The 15608-nt window shown below is 42.1% G+C and overlaps 2 protein-coding genes across 2 annotated transcripts; both read right to left on the bottom strand.

Annotated features, from left to right (window-relative positions):
* Positions 1–275: 275 nt before the first annotated feature.
* dpep2 (dipeptidase 2) lies at positions 276–3218 on the bottom strand. The gene is made up of 11 exons (XM_079555744.1): positions 2962–3218; positions 2671–2787; positions 2452–2578; positions 2244–2373; positions 2002–2152; positions 1657–1726; positions 1389–1565; positions 1103–1187; positions 954–1029; positions 737–872; positions 276–668 (listed from the first exon to the last, which is right to left on the bottom strand). Exons 2-11 carry the CDS (start codon positions 2775–2777, stop codon positions 471–473), a joined length of 1257 nt encoding a protein of 418 aa, XP_079411870.1. The 5' UTR covers positions 2778–2787; positions 2962–3218; the 3' UTR covers positions 276–470.
* Positions 3219–8760: 5542 nt separating this feature from the next.
* LOC306962598 (uncharacterized protein) lies at positions 8761–10653 on the bottom strand. Its single transcript, XM_079555778.1, has 2 exons — positions 10300–10653; positions 8761–10163 (listed from the first exon to the last, which is right to left on the bottom strand). Exon 2 carries the CDS (start codon positions 9861–9863, stop codon positions 9015–9017), a length of 849 nt encoding a protein of 282 aa, XP_079411904.1. The 5' UTR covers positions 9864–10163; positions 10300–10653; the 3' UTR covers positions 8761–9014.
* Positions 10654–15608: the final 4955 nt, after the last annotated feature.

Raw genomic sequence — 15608 nt, 5'->3', positions numbered from 1 at the left:
CATTAGACGATAAAAGAACAAATCAGCTGATTTCCACGTCAGGTGCTTGTCCTGACCCGAGTACCCAAGTTGTTTTCCCCAGTTGAGCGAGCGTTCACGTGAATTTCCCAACTGGGGAAGTCGTTCGCACGAGTTCCCAAGGACCCATGAACACACCACTAATCACTCCATTACAGCTGTTTCCATAGTAACGACAAACAATTGAGCTGGAACTAGCTATAAGTAAAAGGGCTTAAAAAGCTAAATAACTCCTGCCCAGGTCTTAAAAAAAAGCAAACAGGCCAAAATGAACAGTTTCAGTTTGTGAGACCCTGGCATAAGCAGATTTAATAACTCAGAGCCGAGCATTTGACAGTTTTAATGCACTTCGCGGAGTAACAACGTGGAGTCAAGAACACCAAAACTGTATAATGCACGGCTCTTCATTGTTTAATCGTTACATGTTGACTGACTGTGTGGCATTGAAATTACTAAAGTAAAATGAGATTAGAAAGAAGCAGGACTAGAGCTAAGCACAGTGGTCTAGATTGGTCAGATGAGGAGTGGGACTTTTCGGAGAGAGAGCCGGTTGAATCTGGGTGCCTCAGCACAAGCCTGCATGGGTTCTGCACTTCCTCCATGCTGATCTGCACCTCACTGGGCCGTTCATAAACCAACTGGTCACGCATCTGTGGAGACAAGTTCAGCCCCGTGTTTGTCTTTTGAGTCAAACCAAATTCACAGTGAAGCGTCATACCTTTTCCACTTCATCAAAAATCCTGATAAAGTTCCGTCGAAGAATGTCTGCTAACTCCTGCTCTGTCCAGTTTCTCCGGAGTAATTCTTTAATCAAGGCGGGGTACTTTGATACATCTTCTAAGCCCTTGGGAAAACTAAAACAAGATTGATAAACTTACAAGATGACATTTTGAGCAAATCCATTCAATCCAAGCTTGCTTTTTCTCACTTCATACCTCACAGCACCTTCAAAGTCACTACCAATTCCTATGGAGTCTGCTCCAATGATCCTCTTAATATGATCAAAATGATCTGCAAGCAATTGTAAATAAATAAATAAACACTGTATTTAAAGATGAAATAGTCCCCGGAAAATATTCCTCACCAGCCACATGAGATATGTTTGCCTCCTTTTTACAGGAAATGAAATTGGTATGAAGATTGACCATGATCAGACCCCGATTACGTTTCTGTAAGACAGTTTCAACATGTTTTCTTTTTTGTTGTTGTGCATGTTCATATAGGTTCAGTAAGTAATTGTCGAATGCGTAACATTGCAACAACCACATGTTAAAAGCCAAAAATAATTCAATGCTTTATGCCTTCAAAACACAATTAACCCACCAATAGGTCATTTTTAATGTCCTACCGAGCAATCTGTGATTTCTTACCAATTCTTTCAATAGCCAGTCGGGTACATTCCGGTCATTGTTGCAAATGGTATATGAAGATGAATGGCTGAAGATCACAGGAGCCTTAGAATGATTCAGCACTGCCTGAGCCGTGCCCCATGAAGTGTGGGAGAGGTCTATTATCATCCCCAGCCTGTTCATCTCCTCCACCACAGCCTAACAACAGAACACCACAGAGAATTTACTGCGGCCACAACAAATGTATACAATTGATCTGACACGCATGAAATGTGAAAAAACAGGTCACCTTTCCAAATGATGTCAAGCTGTCGTTCTGCTTTTGGTAAAACATGTAAAGTTTTGAGGATGATTCCGCCCTGATATGAACAAAGCACTGTATTTACTGTTTTGCATAGATACGTAGTTCACACAGATATGTAAAACGCAGTGCATGGTTTTGGGAAAGTAATGGTACAGTACTCAGGAAACGATGAGGCATAGCAGTAAATTTTATGTCTTGTTTTTTTTTTCCTGCATCTTGTCACATCTGTTTCTTATCTGTTGTTATGTGCAAGATAAGAATAATCAATTTTCCACTCTCTCTATGAAATTTTGTTCATCAGATTAGTCTGATGAAGACTAAATGCATTACCATGGAGTGTTGCATGTGTGTGTGAGAGACATAGACCGGACTCCAAGTTGGTAAAACATCCGGAGAGCTGGCAGGCTGCTGTCAATGGAGTGGCCTCCCTCAATACTCAGCATGCAGGCTATTTTATGCCTCAGCTTAGAATTTCTTAATTCTGCAATAACACATTTCATGGATAAATCAAGAATGAATGAATAAACGAAACATAAAAATGAATGAATAATAAATACATAAACATAGGCTACCCTGGGCGGACGTGACCAACTCAAAGTCCTTATACTCCGTGCACATGCGTCTGATCACATCGATTTGTTCCAGTGTCAACCTCACAGCATCCTTGTCCTGAGCGCCGCACATCACATACACCGCAAACATCTAAAACAATGTTTTTGTTTTGTTTCATTTTATTACTTAAATAATAAATGCAGTGCCTCAAATGATAATAGATATTACCTGTGCCTGGACATGGCCAGCGTGGAGACGCGTGATGTCAGTGGCAATGTTGCTCATATTATTGACGTTAACGTTGTTTAGACGGTTGTTGTGGAGTTTTCTCAGCTGAAGAGCGAGATCATTGTGGCTGGGACACAGGCGCACAGAAAATAAACCATTTGATTGGTTAGTTCGTGTGACACAAGGACGTTATTGGCTAATGATCAGCAAATCTCTTACCCATCAATAAGAGGATATCTGGACATAAGATCGCGCACTCTGTCATCTGAATACCCAGAAATCAAGGTCCACAGAGAGAAAAGGATGATGCAATGCGTTTGGGACATGGCTCTGCACCTGTTAAAAAGGTACAATAATATCAAATAGCCAATAGTAGCCTAAAACACATATTTCATGTACCATCACTACCAGATTTGATCTAAAACAGGCTTCCAGGTCAAAATCAACAACCACACATTCCATTTAGGCTACAGATTCACAACGCGACTATTGGCTTTGCAGTTCACTCACCCGCTGGCTCGCTGAAAAGGGTTGCTGACTACTTCACTGAACCACTGTCCACACAGTGCGAACTTTCCAGCTCTGTGCCCCACGAATATGCAGAGCACAACTCAACAAAACTGACAGCGTGCATGCCGTGTTTGTTTTCCTCCCACGAGATAATAAAGTTTGTTCCGGCCAAACTTCTGAGTAATATCAGGTTATCTGATCTTAGGTTAACACAACGGATGCAAATGTATTCTCTACCCTACACGGTTTCGCACAATATTTTTCCTCATAGTTTGCGACCAACCCTCAGTTAGCCTGCAATGAAAGCTTCAAAAACGCTCTTTGTCGCCATCTGCTGAGGAAACCATTCACTCCCATGTCTTTTATAGAAAACACAGTGACGAGAACGATATATTCATTTGTTTCCCTTGCCACAGGAATTACTAAGGACAAACAGCTCACTTTTTCCACTGTAACAGGGCACATGTTGATCTACACTAGACTCACTCACTCACTCACTCACTCACACCAAAAGACAGAGCAGACAGAGCTCTACACTACACTCACTCACCCACCCGCTCGCTCGCTCACTCACTCACTCACTCGACCCCCCCACTCACTCACTCACTCACTCACTCACTCACTCACTCACTCACTCACTCACTCACTCACTCACCCACCCACCCACCCGCTCGCTCGCTCGCTCGCTCACTCACTCACTCACTCGACCCCCCCACTCACTCACTCACTCACTCGACCCCCCCACTCACTCACTCACTCACTCACTCACTCACTCACTCACTCACTCACTCGCTCGCTCGCTCGCTCACTCACTCACTCACTCACTCGACCCCCCCACTCACTCACTCACTCACTCACTCACCCACCCACCCACCCACTCACTCACTCACTCACTCACTCACTCACTCACTCACTCACTCACTCACTCACTCACCCACCCACCCACCCACTCACTCACTCACTCACTCACTCACTCACTCACTCACTCACTCACCCGCTCGCTCGCTCGCTCGCTCACTCACTCACTCACTCACTCGACCCCCCCACTCACTCACTCACTCACTCACCCACCCACTCACTCACTCACTCACTCACTCACTCACTCACTCACTCACTCACTGTGGCACCCACTGAGCTGAGGCCCAGTAGTCCGTAAAGATGAGTGTGATTCTCGTGTGATTGGGGCACCCTGCCGCTTGGACAAAGCAATAACAGTTGTATTGATATTACTCCACAAAGGCTCCTACAGTGCAGCTCAGACACCCAACTGAGCAGGATTCAATTCAGACTAACTTAATCATCTCGATCAAAACAAAGGTGAAACCAAAGGAAATGAAAACCTATTCGGAAAGACAGACACAAGTAACGAGTCCTGGACCTGGACCTGTATAAATATATAAAATACAGGTGAAACTCGGAAAATTAGAATATCGTTAAAAAGTGATATGATATGAAATGATAGACTCCTTTGCATAAGTGACATATGTGTGGCCTTTATTTGTTATCATGTTGACTGAGCTTGTAAAAATCTAATAAAATTAGAATATTCTGAAAATGGACTGTAGGCCATAATCATCAAAAATTATAACAAATAAAGGCTTGACATTATGTCACTTTGCATGCAATGAGTCTACATATTAGTTTTATATTTTAAGTTGGTATCACTGAAATAAATGAACTTTTGAACAATATTCTAATTTTCCAAGATTCACCTGTATATGAGTTTATAGTTTTCTAACTATGAGTGGAGCACTAGTAGTTGTCAGCCTATTCTAAAGGGAAGAGAGTGGCTGTTGTAACTAATAATGGCAATGTTAGAATGTGCATTAGCAGGAGAAATATAAAGCCAATAGGTTGTAAGAGTTCAGTGCTCTTCAGTGTTGCAGTACAACATCTAACGTTTCCTTTTATACCCAGCAGAGGGCAGCAATGGTCTGGACAAAATATGCCAGTCCAAGTATTTAGCGAATCTTATAATATTCCATGTACAAAGTATAATTTCAACTTTAATTGCCTGAATTTATACATGCTTGCTTGAATTAAGGTCTATATTTTGTATGTTTTTTTTTCCTTTACTTTCCAGTTTATTATGACTGGTATTTACCCAAATCGTTAGCCACATAGCATAACTGCCTAAGTCATTTTGTATTGTTAAAATGGCAATAAGAGAAAAACAATGTGCTTCCTATAAAACATCTTTTTACATGTTTTCCAAAATCAAAACAAAAATGAGTTAGGCAATTATGCTATGTGGCTAACGAAATGCTATGTACAGTATTTTTCAAATTCAATGGGATAATCTGCAATGTCTTCCTCGAGGCAGCTGGGGACATTTTGTTTCGCTGAACTTTCTCATTTGTTGTGCCCTGGATGCTGGCAACCCTGTAGTCAGTATTCATTATCGCCACTTACAGCTTTGACTTAAGCACGGCAATTACACCCTCAACTGCTCTGATTAATCCAACATGCAGGCATTTCACAAAAAAGTCATTTTCAAGACACTTACCAGAGAGTGCTGGGGCACGGCTTGTTTATGCTGATAGACCAGGCAGTTCTATTGGAAATAATATGTTTTCACTGGATGCTTAAGTGTTCTCCTAACCTCTTGTGTACACTGCAGAAGAAACAATGAACCATTGAGTGGAATGATTTATTTAGACTCTTTTTTTCTTCTTCTGACTCATGGTGGAAGTGTGTCTTGTGTAATGTTAAATATTGCAGAGTTTTCTATAGTTGTTGAAGCCATTTGTTAACATCTTCAGTGCCCCCCACTTAACTGCTTAACCTTTTCTATTCTCTCACAGCAATCGCATAATCAATCACTGTCCCATTACGTGACACAAGCAGACAAAGTGTATTGAGAGGGAGAAAAACCTTGGGCCTATCCCGACAAGCAGGAGGAATGCCGACTTTAGAGGGGCTAACACAGACAAAAAAAAAGAGAGAAAAAAAAAAAACATAGGCCCAGTAAATATTCAATTTAAAGGATTCCTAGATAAGGCGGGTTGAAAAATTGAGGCAGCACCCATTCTTCTAGATAAGAGAAGACGGAGCCATCTGGAGGCTGGGAGATAGCGAACTCCCACGCCATCCCCGAGACCTCACTCTCATCTGCAGCAGCGGCAGAGAGGGGAGAAGTGAGTGCCAACACTTTTCATTATGTTAACTTCAAAATGAATTCATTCACATTCACCGCATGCACTTATTGGCTTTGGTAAACAGGAGGTTGCTCTTTTGTCTGCCACAATAGACAACAATAATTGGTCAGGCTGAGCAGATTGTTGCCACCGAGGGTTAAAAATGATAAATGGCTATTAGCCCATTTATAAAACGCTAGCAGCCTTGAATCACAGAAGTAAAAAAAATATTTATGAATTAGCCAAATTTTTAATAATCTCAACATTGAGCCAAAATAAAAGTCAAACAACACAATTCTGAAATTGAAAAAAAGCTAAAATAAAATAAGCTAGTGTTTTCCTTCATCTTAAAGTTTGTTGTAGACAAAGGCTCATAATCCTGTGTTTTACAGTAATTTTGAAAACAAAAATTGCTTTAAAATTTTACACAAATGACCAAATCAAGAGCATACAAGACAAGGTAATGTCTGCATTTTAAACATGTAGTAGGCTGTTATAAAGATTTATAGTGGGTGTTTTTATTTGAATCTACAATAGCTGCTGACCTCATATTGACATAGAATACAAATTGAGCACATCCCAACCATGTGCTCAATATATGAAATACCTCAAACAAAATGAGAATGCTTTAAAATGTTAGTTTATAGATGTGAGCGTGTCCTTTTCTTATGGTAGTTTTTATTGTCTGAAATTTTACCTTGAAAATATCAAAAATAAGAAAACAGTGTATTGCCTAGTGTTGCTTGTTGTAAAAAGAACAATTCTCATACATTCTGATCAGTGCTTTCGGCTTCTTTTTTGCAACGTAAAGGTCCCTCATTGAAGTAAACGAAGCAGAAAAGTCCTGGTGGAGTGTCACATGCAGCTTGTTAAAGATGCACACACAGTCACGCTCTTGGCCTGCAGCCCTTCTTAATCAACCTTGACTCGGAAACAAACATTATCGGCTCGAGAAAGGGACTGGTAAATAACCTTCCTCACCTTTCTAACGCACTTTGTCGACTTCTACACCGAGCCATTTCATGCCAGTCACATTGAATTTGGCTCAGGGATAATACTTTTGTCACTACATTTTATCTGTTCTCTCACTCAGGTATACAGCACTGCTATCCTCAATTACCTTCTCCTGCATTTTTTTTTTTCTTTCTTTCTTTCTCCACACTTGGCCAGGGTTACTTTCTGCTTGATAAGAGATGCAGGTCGATTGGAAATTTACTTATAATAACGTCACTATCTCTTTGACCCGCATCGAGGACGGGCTCTCCCCATGGGCTCTTGTGTAAAAAAGCTGTTAACTGCGTGATAACATTGAACCAAAGCGATAACCTTCCAGACTTGAGGACACACAGTTGGATACATGTTATTACAGTTGCAGTGTTTCTTATTCAACCTTGGATGCTCTGCTATACTGTGATGCACTTAATGGGATCGAGATGAGGTTAAGTATACTCTTTGACGTGTTTTCACTGGCACCTGACCATTATAGTAAATGGTTGTGCGTGTGTGGTGGTGGTGGCGGTGCTGAGGGAAAGCTTTAGCATTTTCCTTGAAGTGTATCGTCGCTTTGATTAATTTAGCAAAGGAGAGCAACATCTGCTTTTGGAGATTTTCATTAAGATCAATGGTAGGGCTGCAGACAAGAGTTTGCCAGTGTAATTTATTATACCCTGAAGTCACGGCTGATGAGATGGTTACAGTCCTCAAGGGTTGGAAGATGGTAACGCTCAGGGTTTGAATTAAGACTTCACGTCATTCATGTACGACATTGCAAATATGCTTTAAGGCTGGGACAACAAGAAGAAATATATATTAAAAAGATGTTTGCATCAGTTCCAAGTTGTAACATTATTTGCTTAATCTGCGAATATATCTTGCAGTTGAAAAAAAAAAAAAATACATCAAATTGAAAATGACCTAACTTTAAATCAAGGCTCATGCAAATCATTTGTAATTTATTGCATACTGAATACATTTTTCATCTGAACTAAAGAAATAAATTCATTTTTCAGCACCGGTTATGGTGTATGTTTTCCCGCGTGGTGTGGAATGCAGAAAATATATATCAGTTTATTACGATTAATAAAAGAGAGAGCGAAACCATTAGCGGTTCCAAAAGGAGTTCCTGTTCGACTCGCCTTCTGCAGGATAGTATTAGAAGAGAAGGTCTATCAGGCCGAGTTTTAATCCTTTTCCTCCCTGTGTTGTGCAATGCTCTGCTGCTATCTTAATGATAATCTTAGCCTGTATTTTTTTTTTTTTGTGCCCTGGGCGCTTCTGTCAGCCCGTGGTGGTTACAGGGAGCTGAGTCTTATCAACAGCTTTGTCATTAAATCAGCTTTTCTGCACACAAATTTCACTGCCATTATCAAACCATCGGCGCACTGATTTTCTGAAGTCAGTTCAATCAGTACTTTGCAAATGATGTGTGGAAGTTGGGGAAGATTAAATACGAAATAAAATGGCTCATGGAGAAAGACGATATTTAATTTGTTTTTGTAATCAGACGTGAAATTATTTGCCTTTATTCTTTATCAATGGCTTGAAATTCTTTTTTTTTTGTTGCATTTTTTTGACATTTTGTATATATTCTTTTAGAAGCTAAGAGCTGAAAGATGAGAGGGCCGATGCTCCCACGTCATTCATGGCTTTTTTTCTCATATCAATGTGAAAAATTCAATGAATGAAAACGTCACTTTTGATATGCGAAGTAGGACGTCCCAAGAAAAACACCCCTTTAAATGCTGTCGAGTCGAGCTTTCTGTCCAAATGCCCTCTGGTTGTTCTTTGAAGAGAGCACGGTTCTATCTGAGTGAGTGTTCTGATTGTCTCAGCATTGTGCTTGAGCGGAGGGCAGCTCCAAATGAACCCGTTCTGATTTAATCCTCTCCACTGTTTGACACAAGTTCGGGCCTGTAGTCACTGAGGGGGGAACATTGCCGCAGCCCCTTCCCCCAGACACGCTCTTTTACCGGGGGGTAAAGCAGCACTGTATGGAAAAGGTCCTGGAGGTCTTTTACATGCTGCTGACTGTGGCGAATCAAACCTCTCCCTATCCTCCCACAGCGCACTAAGAGTCTCCGGAGGTTGGTACCCGGGCTCCGTGGGGTCAAGTGGGTCTTTGGATAGCAAAATGCTGATGTTAGGTACAGACCTGTGCACGGTCATCTCCGACGAACCCCCTTCACTGCTCTCCCACACCTCTTTGACAGTTTTGTAGCGCAGTTTGGTCAGCTGGTGCAGGGACCCCACTTTCCGCTTCATGATCTCGGCGCAAGTGATGGTTTTGGTGACTGCTCGCCCTGACCCGCTGAAGACCACCTGCCTCAGACCTCCACCGCTGCCGCCGCCGCCGCCTCCGGCTCCACTCTTCTCGCCTTGCATTCGAGCCATGGCAAAGCCCATTAGGTTACGGATTTTGCTGCCCTCCTTCACGCGCATCTCCAGCACCCCAGAGGGCAGTCCTGGGAACGGGCTGGGGCTGTCCTCTTCGCTTCGACAGACTTTTTTGAAGCCTTCCTGTCCCAGCTTCACGGCGGGGGGTGGGACAACCGATGGCGTTGCTTTTGGCGGGATGGGGACAGTGTTGAGGACTGGAGGCTGGGCATTTGAGGTGTATGTATGACCCTGGTACACAGAGCACGTCGCCATGCTCCCACTATTTTGCATTGGCGTTTGTCCGTTCACATCCAGTCCTGGGTATATCCCCGTACTGTCCCTGGTAAGGTATTGACTGTGGGCACTCGCCACCTGGCACCCCGTGAACATTTTGACGGAACGCAAGCCTCAATATATATCTCTTGCAAATATACGGCTCAGCAAATTTTCTGTGACATTTCTTTTTCCTTCCTCCCAGTCAACAGTGGTAAAGTTTTAGGGACTTCATAAGAAATATTCCCCAGTCCCCAAGAGCACTATCAATGGAGTCTTTAATGTTTCTTCTCAGTAAGGGCTGGAGAAATAAGATAAACGCCAGGCTGCCGAATTAACCGCACTGTTGGGACATTTGAAGATATTCTTTAAAGAGCATCTCAATTTCAGACCAAAAATGAGGAGCGGGATATTATCCTGGAAACAGAACAAAAAGTGTTTTCAGTTAAACGCCTTATTTACTGTATGTCAATCATGCAAATTGAAATCACTGCCACTTTTTCCAACCTAAAAAAACTTTCTTCAATATGCATGAAAGGAATTAAGACGTTACCTTGTTCTCTGAGCTCCGGTCGGCTGTGCTGTTGTTGCATCTTCTGATCATGTTTCTTCAGCTGAAAACCATCCTTTTGCTTTGACCCAGCTGGGAAAGTTGCAGCCCCAGCTTTTGTGCCTCTGGATGTTTCACTCCACATTGGGTACAGCTGCGTCCCCGCTCCTCACGCTCATCCTGGGCATCCCACAGCAGAGTTGAGTCCGCTGGAGGTCAGCACCTGGGGGCGTCTTCCCCTGGAGCTCTGTCCTCCTCAGCTGTGTCGCTCTGGGGAGTGTATTCTGTTTCCTCCAAAGAGACATAAGGGACAGAAGCTGCCTCACTAATGCTCACAGGAGGAGTGTCAGTGTGGCTGAGGCAGAGCATGAGGGAGAGCGGAGACAGCCCCCTTAAAGGCACAGGTCTCTTCCTCCCTCACAACAGCGCACTCCCTCCCCACAACTCTGCCATCCACGGGGCGCAGGAAAGGAGAAGTGGGTAGGACCGTGTCCCTTTAAAACCCAGAGCGCAGATCCCCGGCAACTTTGTCAGTCTCTTTAGAGGACGTTCTAGTGTGCAATGTACATGACTGATTAGACTCGAGTTCTGAAATAGAGACTCAGTCAACCTTTAAAAATGCATTTTCAGGCATGAAACAGTGAATTAAATTAGCTGGGCTTGTAATTGAAAACATCCTTCAAAGAGCCACTGAAAGTCAGAGGCTTTAAATTGCACTGTAGTTACCCTTTATCCTATTAGATGTTTGCGACCATTACGATTTACATAATGCGGCATTAATAGCTTCATTGTGGAGGCAATCAAGTGGCGCGCTGAGAATGCCTGTCTCTTAACGCATGAATTGCTATAATGTTTCAAAGGATGGAAGGTTCCTGCGATCAAGGACACCAGGGCCCCAAAAAACCACAGAAGCATGACTTCTATGTTCAGGGCGCTATATTAATGCTGACTGTCTTCATTAGGCTGTCATATCTGTGTAGGTGAAGGAGATGGGGCTGACAGCAGCGATAATAAGTATCTTAATGGGCTTTCCATCACCAGTGGAGGGCGCTGCACGGTCCACACTCCAGAGTATCAGCCCAGACAGCTGTGGCGGGGCCCATTCAGCCAGTCTGGCGGTGGACAGGTGGATTTGTTTTGGTGTGTGACTGACAGATGGGAGAATAGGTAAAGACAGACCAGTGAGGCTGAACCTATGAGGCCAGGAGAAAAAGTCAGACAAGCCCTAACTACTCTTTGCTCAGTATCTGTGAAGCCCAGCTCTGCAGGCAAACAATGAACTCGAGGTGGCTCAATCCTGACCGTGTGCAGTTGTTCTCAAGCTTTATGAAGAATGACTTTTAGTGCGAAACAAGTGGATGAAGAAGTGTGTTTTGGGGAGACATTTGCCTCTCATAAGACCAAACACAATGTAAAACGCAATTGAGACCTAAATAGTTGTTGATGCCAGAGGTATCATTTTAGTAAGAGCTTTCGACCTTCTCTGTTGCCCTAATGTCTCTCTTATTATTCTGTCTTACGATTGTTAAACATAAATAAACTTAAATGCTCATATAAAATAATTAAAAATAAGGTAAAATGTCATAGGTTCTAAAAGCAGAACTAAGTAACTCATGCCCCTAGAAGCCATAAGCACCGCTGCAGGTGTCGTAGCATGTTGCGTTTTTTTACTCATGAATTGTCTGTGAGAGTAAATACTACGCTGACAGAAAAGAAAAAGGTAGAGAGGGATATTGTACATCCAATTACACAATGGTTTTCACTCAAACTTGGCTGTAAATACAGTTAAAGTGGTGCTAGCCCGCAGTTAGCTTTGCCCGTTAGCCTGCTTCTTCTTCGTGATTGCATTAGTTTGTTTGTATACTTAGTGTGTTTTGCGCCTCCGACCTGGTGCCGTGAAAGTTGCAATTGTGGTTTTCTGGCCAGAGACACCAGGGGGAGAATGACACTTTTTTTTAGGTCATGCAGTGTTTTGTACATTGAAAACTTCATTAATAACTGTGTCTTATCTAATCAGAAGTCAGAATTGGCACTAAGAGCCTCCAAAGACACCCAGTTTAAGTTTACTCAATCAACATGTCCTCAAGCAGTGCCACTTGAGCTTTATATGATAAAAAAAGAAAGAAAAAAGAACATTTTCATACACCATTCACTGCCAAGCGATTCATCAATTAATTGGAGAAATGATCGGTAGATTAATCGATTACCAAAATGATTGTTAGTTGCAGCCATAGAATACAGTTACTTACCTAAAATCAAAGGAACACATTGCTGCAATCAATCATTACATTTTATTTCAATATTCATAACATTAATAAGAAAATAAAATCATTCTGGAATGTAGCATTTATTGCATTCCTAATTAGTGGTAAATTAGTTCGTAACAGGCGCTGTAACAAGTGTAGCTACATGCTTTTAATCATACGTCGCATTTATGCATGAATATTATGCAAATCAACGTGAAACTATTCTATTAAAGTATTCCGAATACAGGACTCTGATTAACATGCACTGTCCCTACCAAATTAACAAATAGGCTAAACTAAACTAAACTAAACTAAACTAAACTAAACTAAACTAAACTAAACTAAACTAAACTAAACTAAACTAAACTAAACTCTGATTGGACAAAGTAATGACCTGTGTTACAAAACACATTTTAGTATTCAGTATTAAAGTATTCTCCTGAACATTATGTGTCGCTAAGTCACACCTTAGCTGTTACAAAACTAAAAACATGAAAAAACATTCCCCTGATGCTGAGCTAGACATTAACAAAACTATTGTTGCCTTGAGTCATCAAAATACAGCATTTGAAAGACGACTATGTAATGAAACCTCATGTTTGGCTGTCGAAACGTTTCCATGACAACTGGGATATCCCGCTCTGAGCAAAGTTACTAGTCAGGTCTGAGGTGAGTCGAACCCGCTCTAGTGCAAACACCCTGACCCTAGAATCAAACATAATACAATAATGTTTGTATTTTTATTCCTTGTATTGTGTTAAATGTTCACACAGTATGGGCAGTGTTATATGTAAGGCCTGATGTGACTTTTTCATGTGGAAAAAAATCAGTGAAACCTCAACAAATGCAGGCAGGAGTGGTCCTAAATAACCATCATTGCTCATGCTTCTCGTGAGTTAAAGATGAGATAGGGGAAGGAGAGGACCAGGGAGGGGGAGGGTCCGTAGCTCACACTAGCAAAGTGATCATTCTGTTGTTTGGAAGAAATTACCCTCATCAGTCATACAGAGATGCACAGCTGCCTAAGGGGATCTGGTAATGTTACTGCATAATAAACTGTCTGCGTGCGCGTGTGCATGTGTTTCTGTTGAGGGAACGACGGCAGAAGGTGACAGAAGTTCGACTTTAACCACTGAGAGGTTAGAAATGATGATGAAGGGACTGGTGTAATCATCCCTCTTTACAACACTAAATTGGCACCTCATTTTGTGCTTTTCTGTTTAAACCTGAATACTCCTCACTCACACCTTCTGATGGATTAAACTGTTTATGTGAAACGCCGGTGTCCTCCCAACATTCTGTGTCTCCATCGCAGTTTGAATGATTCTCCTGATAGCGGTGCGAAACGATCACGCTATATGGAGTGCCTCGTATTGACCTTTTCAGAAGAGTGCATGTTTTTTGTTTTTTTTACTTTAAGTGGCTTCATTTAATGATGGGTAAAGGCGGCAGCGCTCACGCCTGGCCTCACACTGCTTCACACCTCCTCCACACAAGTGTCTGTTGTTGTGTAGCACTTACTCCTCACTTTATCTGACCTCGACAGGCTCCAGTGATGGTCAGACATTCTCTCCATTCAACAGCCGGCTCAGCTCTTACTCTTGCCCACCTCAACCTTTACGAGACTTTCTTCAGAGGCTGACAAATTGCAGTGGTCTATTCTTGACTCTGCGGCGCACTGTGAAAGCCTTAAAAGTCTTTCCATTGTTTGTTGTGGAGCTTACATGAGGGTGTTGCCAAAGATGCACGTGAGCAGCACAGCATCTTACAGTGACAGCCGGTCGCTCACTTTAGGTTAACCGCAATGTTTTCACGGTCATCAACCAAGAGTGGCCTGGAGACTGTCATTTCGCTCGGTGTGCCTACTTGCCTGCAGCGTGGTTCTGCCCCACAAACCTGCAGCCGGGCGTAGCATGAGGAGGGGTGCATAGACGTGCATATGCGCCCACAGAAACGCACACACTTACACAAAACTATACACTCAGCATAAGGCAGGCTGTTGGAGCAATTACAGAAACATGGCAGAACACGATGAAGCAGGCCGCACTATCAGAGGGAAATAGAGTGAGAAAGGGAAAAAAATGATGACGCCATTAATAACAGTGAGCCTCGGGGGGCGGTGTGGGGTGGGGGGGTGACCATCTCTGTGATTTCCCTGTGACAGCACTTTGAGGGGCAAATGGCCATGTTTGTATGACATTATTGGACGTTTAAACAGCTCATTTAAGAAACTCAGAGGGTCCCATCAGAGTTGTTGATGTTTTTAGGGCCACACATTCAGAACTGCCTGTTCATGTTCCCTGAGTTCGGAAACATAGAAACACCAGACCAGATAAAGCAACTTAATTATTTTCCACTTTAATAATCTGAGGAGGTTTTGTGTCGAATTTCATAATTTCGTCACAAAGCATGTGTCTGTAAGCACTCATGATATTCCTTTGAAGGAGGCAGGTCCAAAAAAAGACAGTTGCGACCTGGAACCAAGCTGGGCCGAGATTCAAGAAAAGATTATGAACATTTACGGAACTGAGGTGAACTATGAATAAATATAATTAGAAAAAAACAGTAAACAATAATAATGAAAAAAATATGAAAGACACAGCACAGCTGCCTCTGTTGCATCGGACTGTCCCCTAAGTCGATTTGTAACTCACTTTATTACATTTTAAAGAACATGCCTGTGCATCTATCTTTATTCCTCAGGAATCAGTAGGAGAATTGTTCAAATCTGATTGATGAATTGACAATTGTTTTCTGTTAGAAGCTGAATTGTCAACATATATTTTGTGTTTATGTTTTCAACATAAGTTAAATTTCTGTATGTTTTGTAATGTATTTTTTGTCGGTCCTTTTTCACCTTTAAGAGTGCATTTAACACAAAATTTCCCTACGGGGACAATAAAGTATACAAACAAAAATTTAACATCACCTTTAATAAGACCAATAATGCTGACCAGTAAAGCAACACTTAAAGGAATAGGCCACCGTTTTTACATACTGAGATATGTTCTTACCTTAGCTTTGATGAGTTCTTAAGGACCTGTCTGGTCTTCCCCCGTGCCTTCA

Source organism: Gobius niger, assembly GCF_951799975.1.
Source record: "Gobius niger genome assembly, chromosome: 4".
NCBI classification, from domain to species: domain Eukaryota; kingdom Metazoa; phylum Chordata; class Actinopteri; order Gobiiformes; family Gobiidae; genus Gobius; species Gobius niger.
Note: the sequence above shows the minus strand (reverse complement) of the source record. Positions and strands in the feature narration are given on the sequence as shown.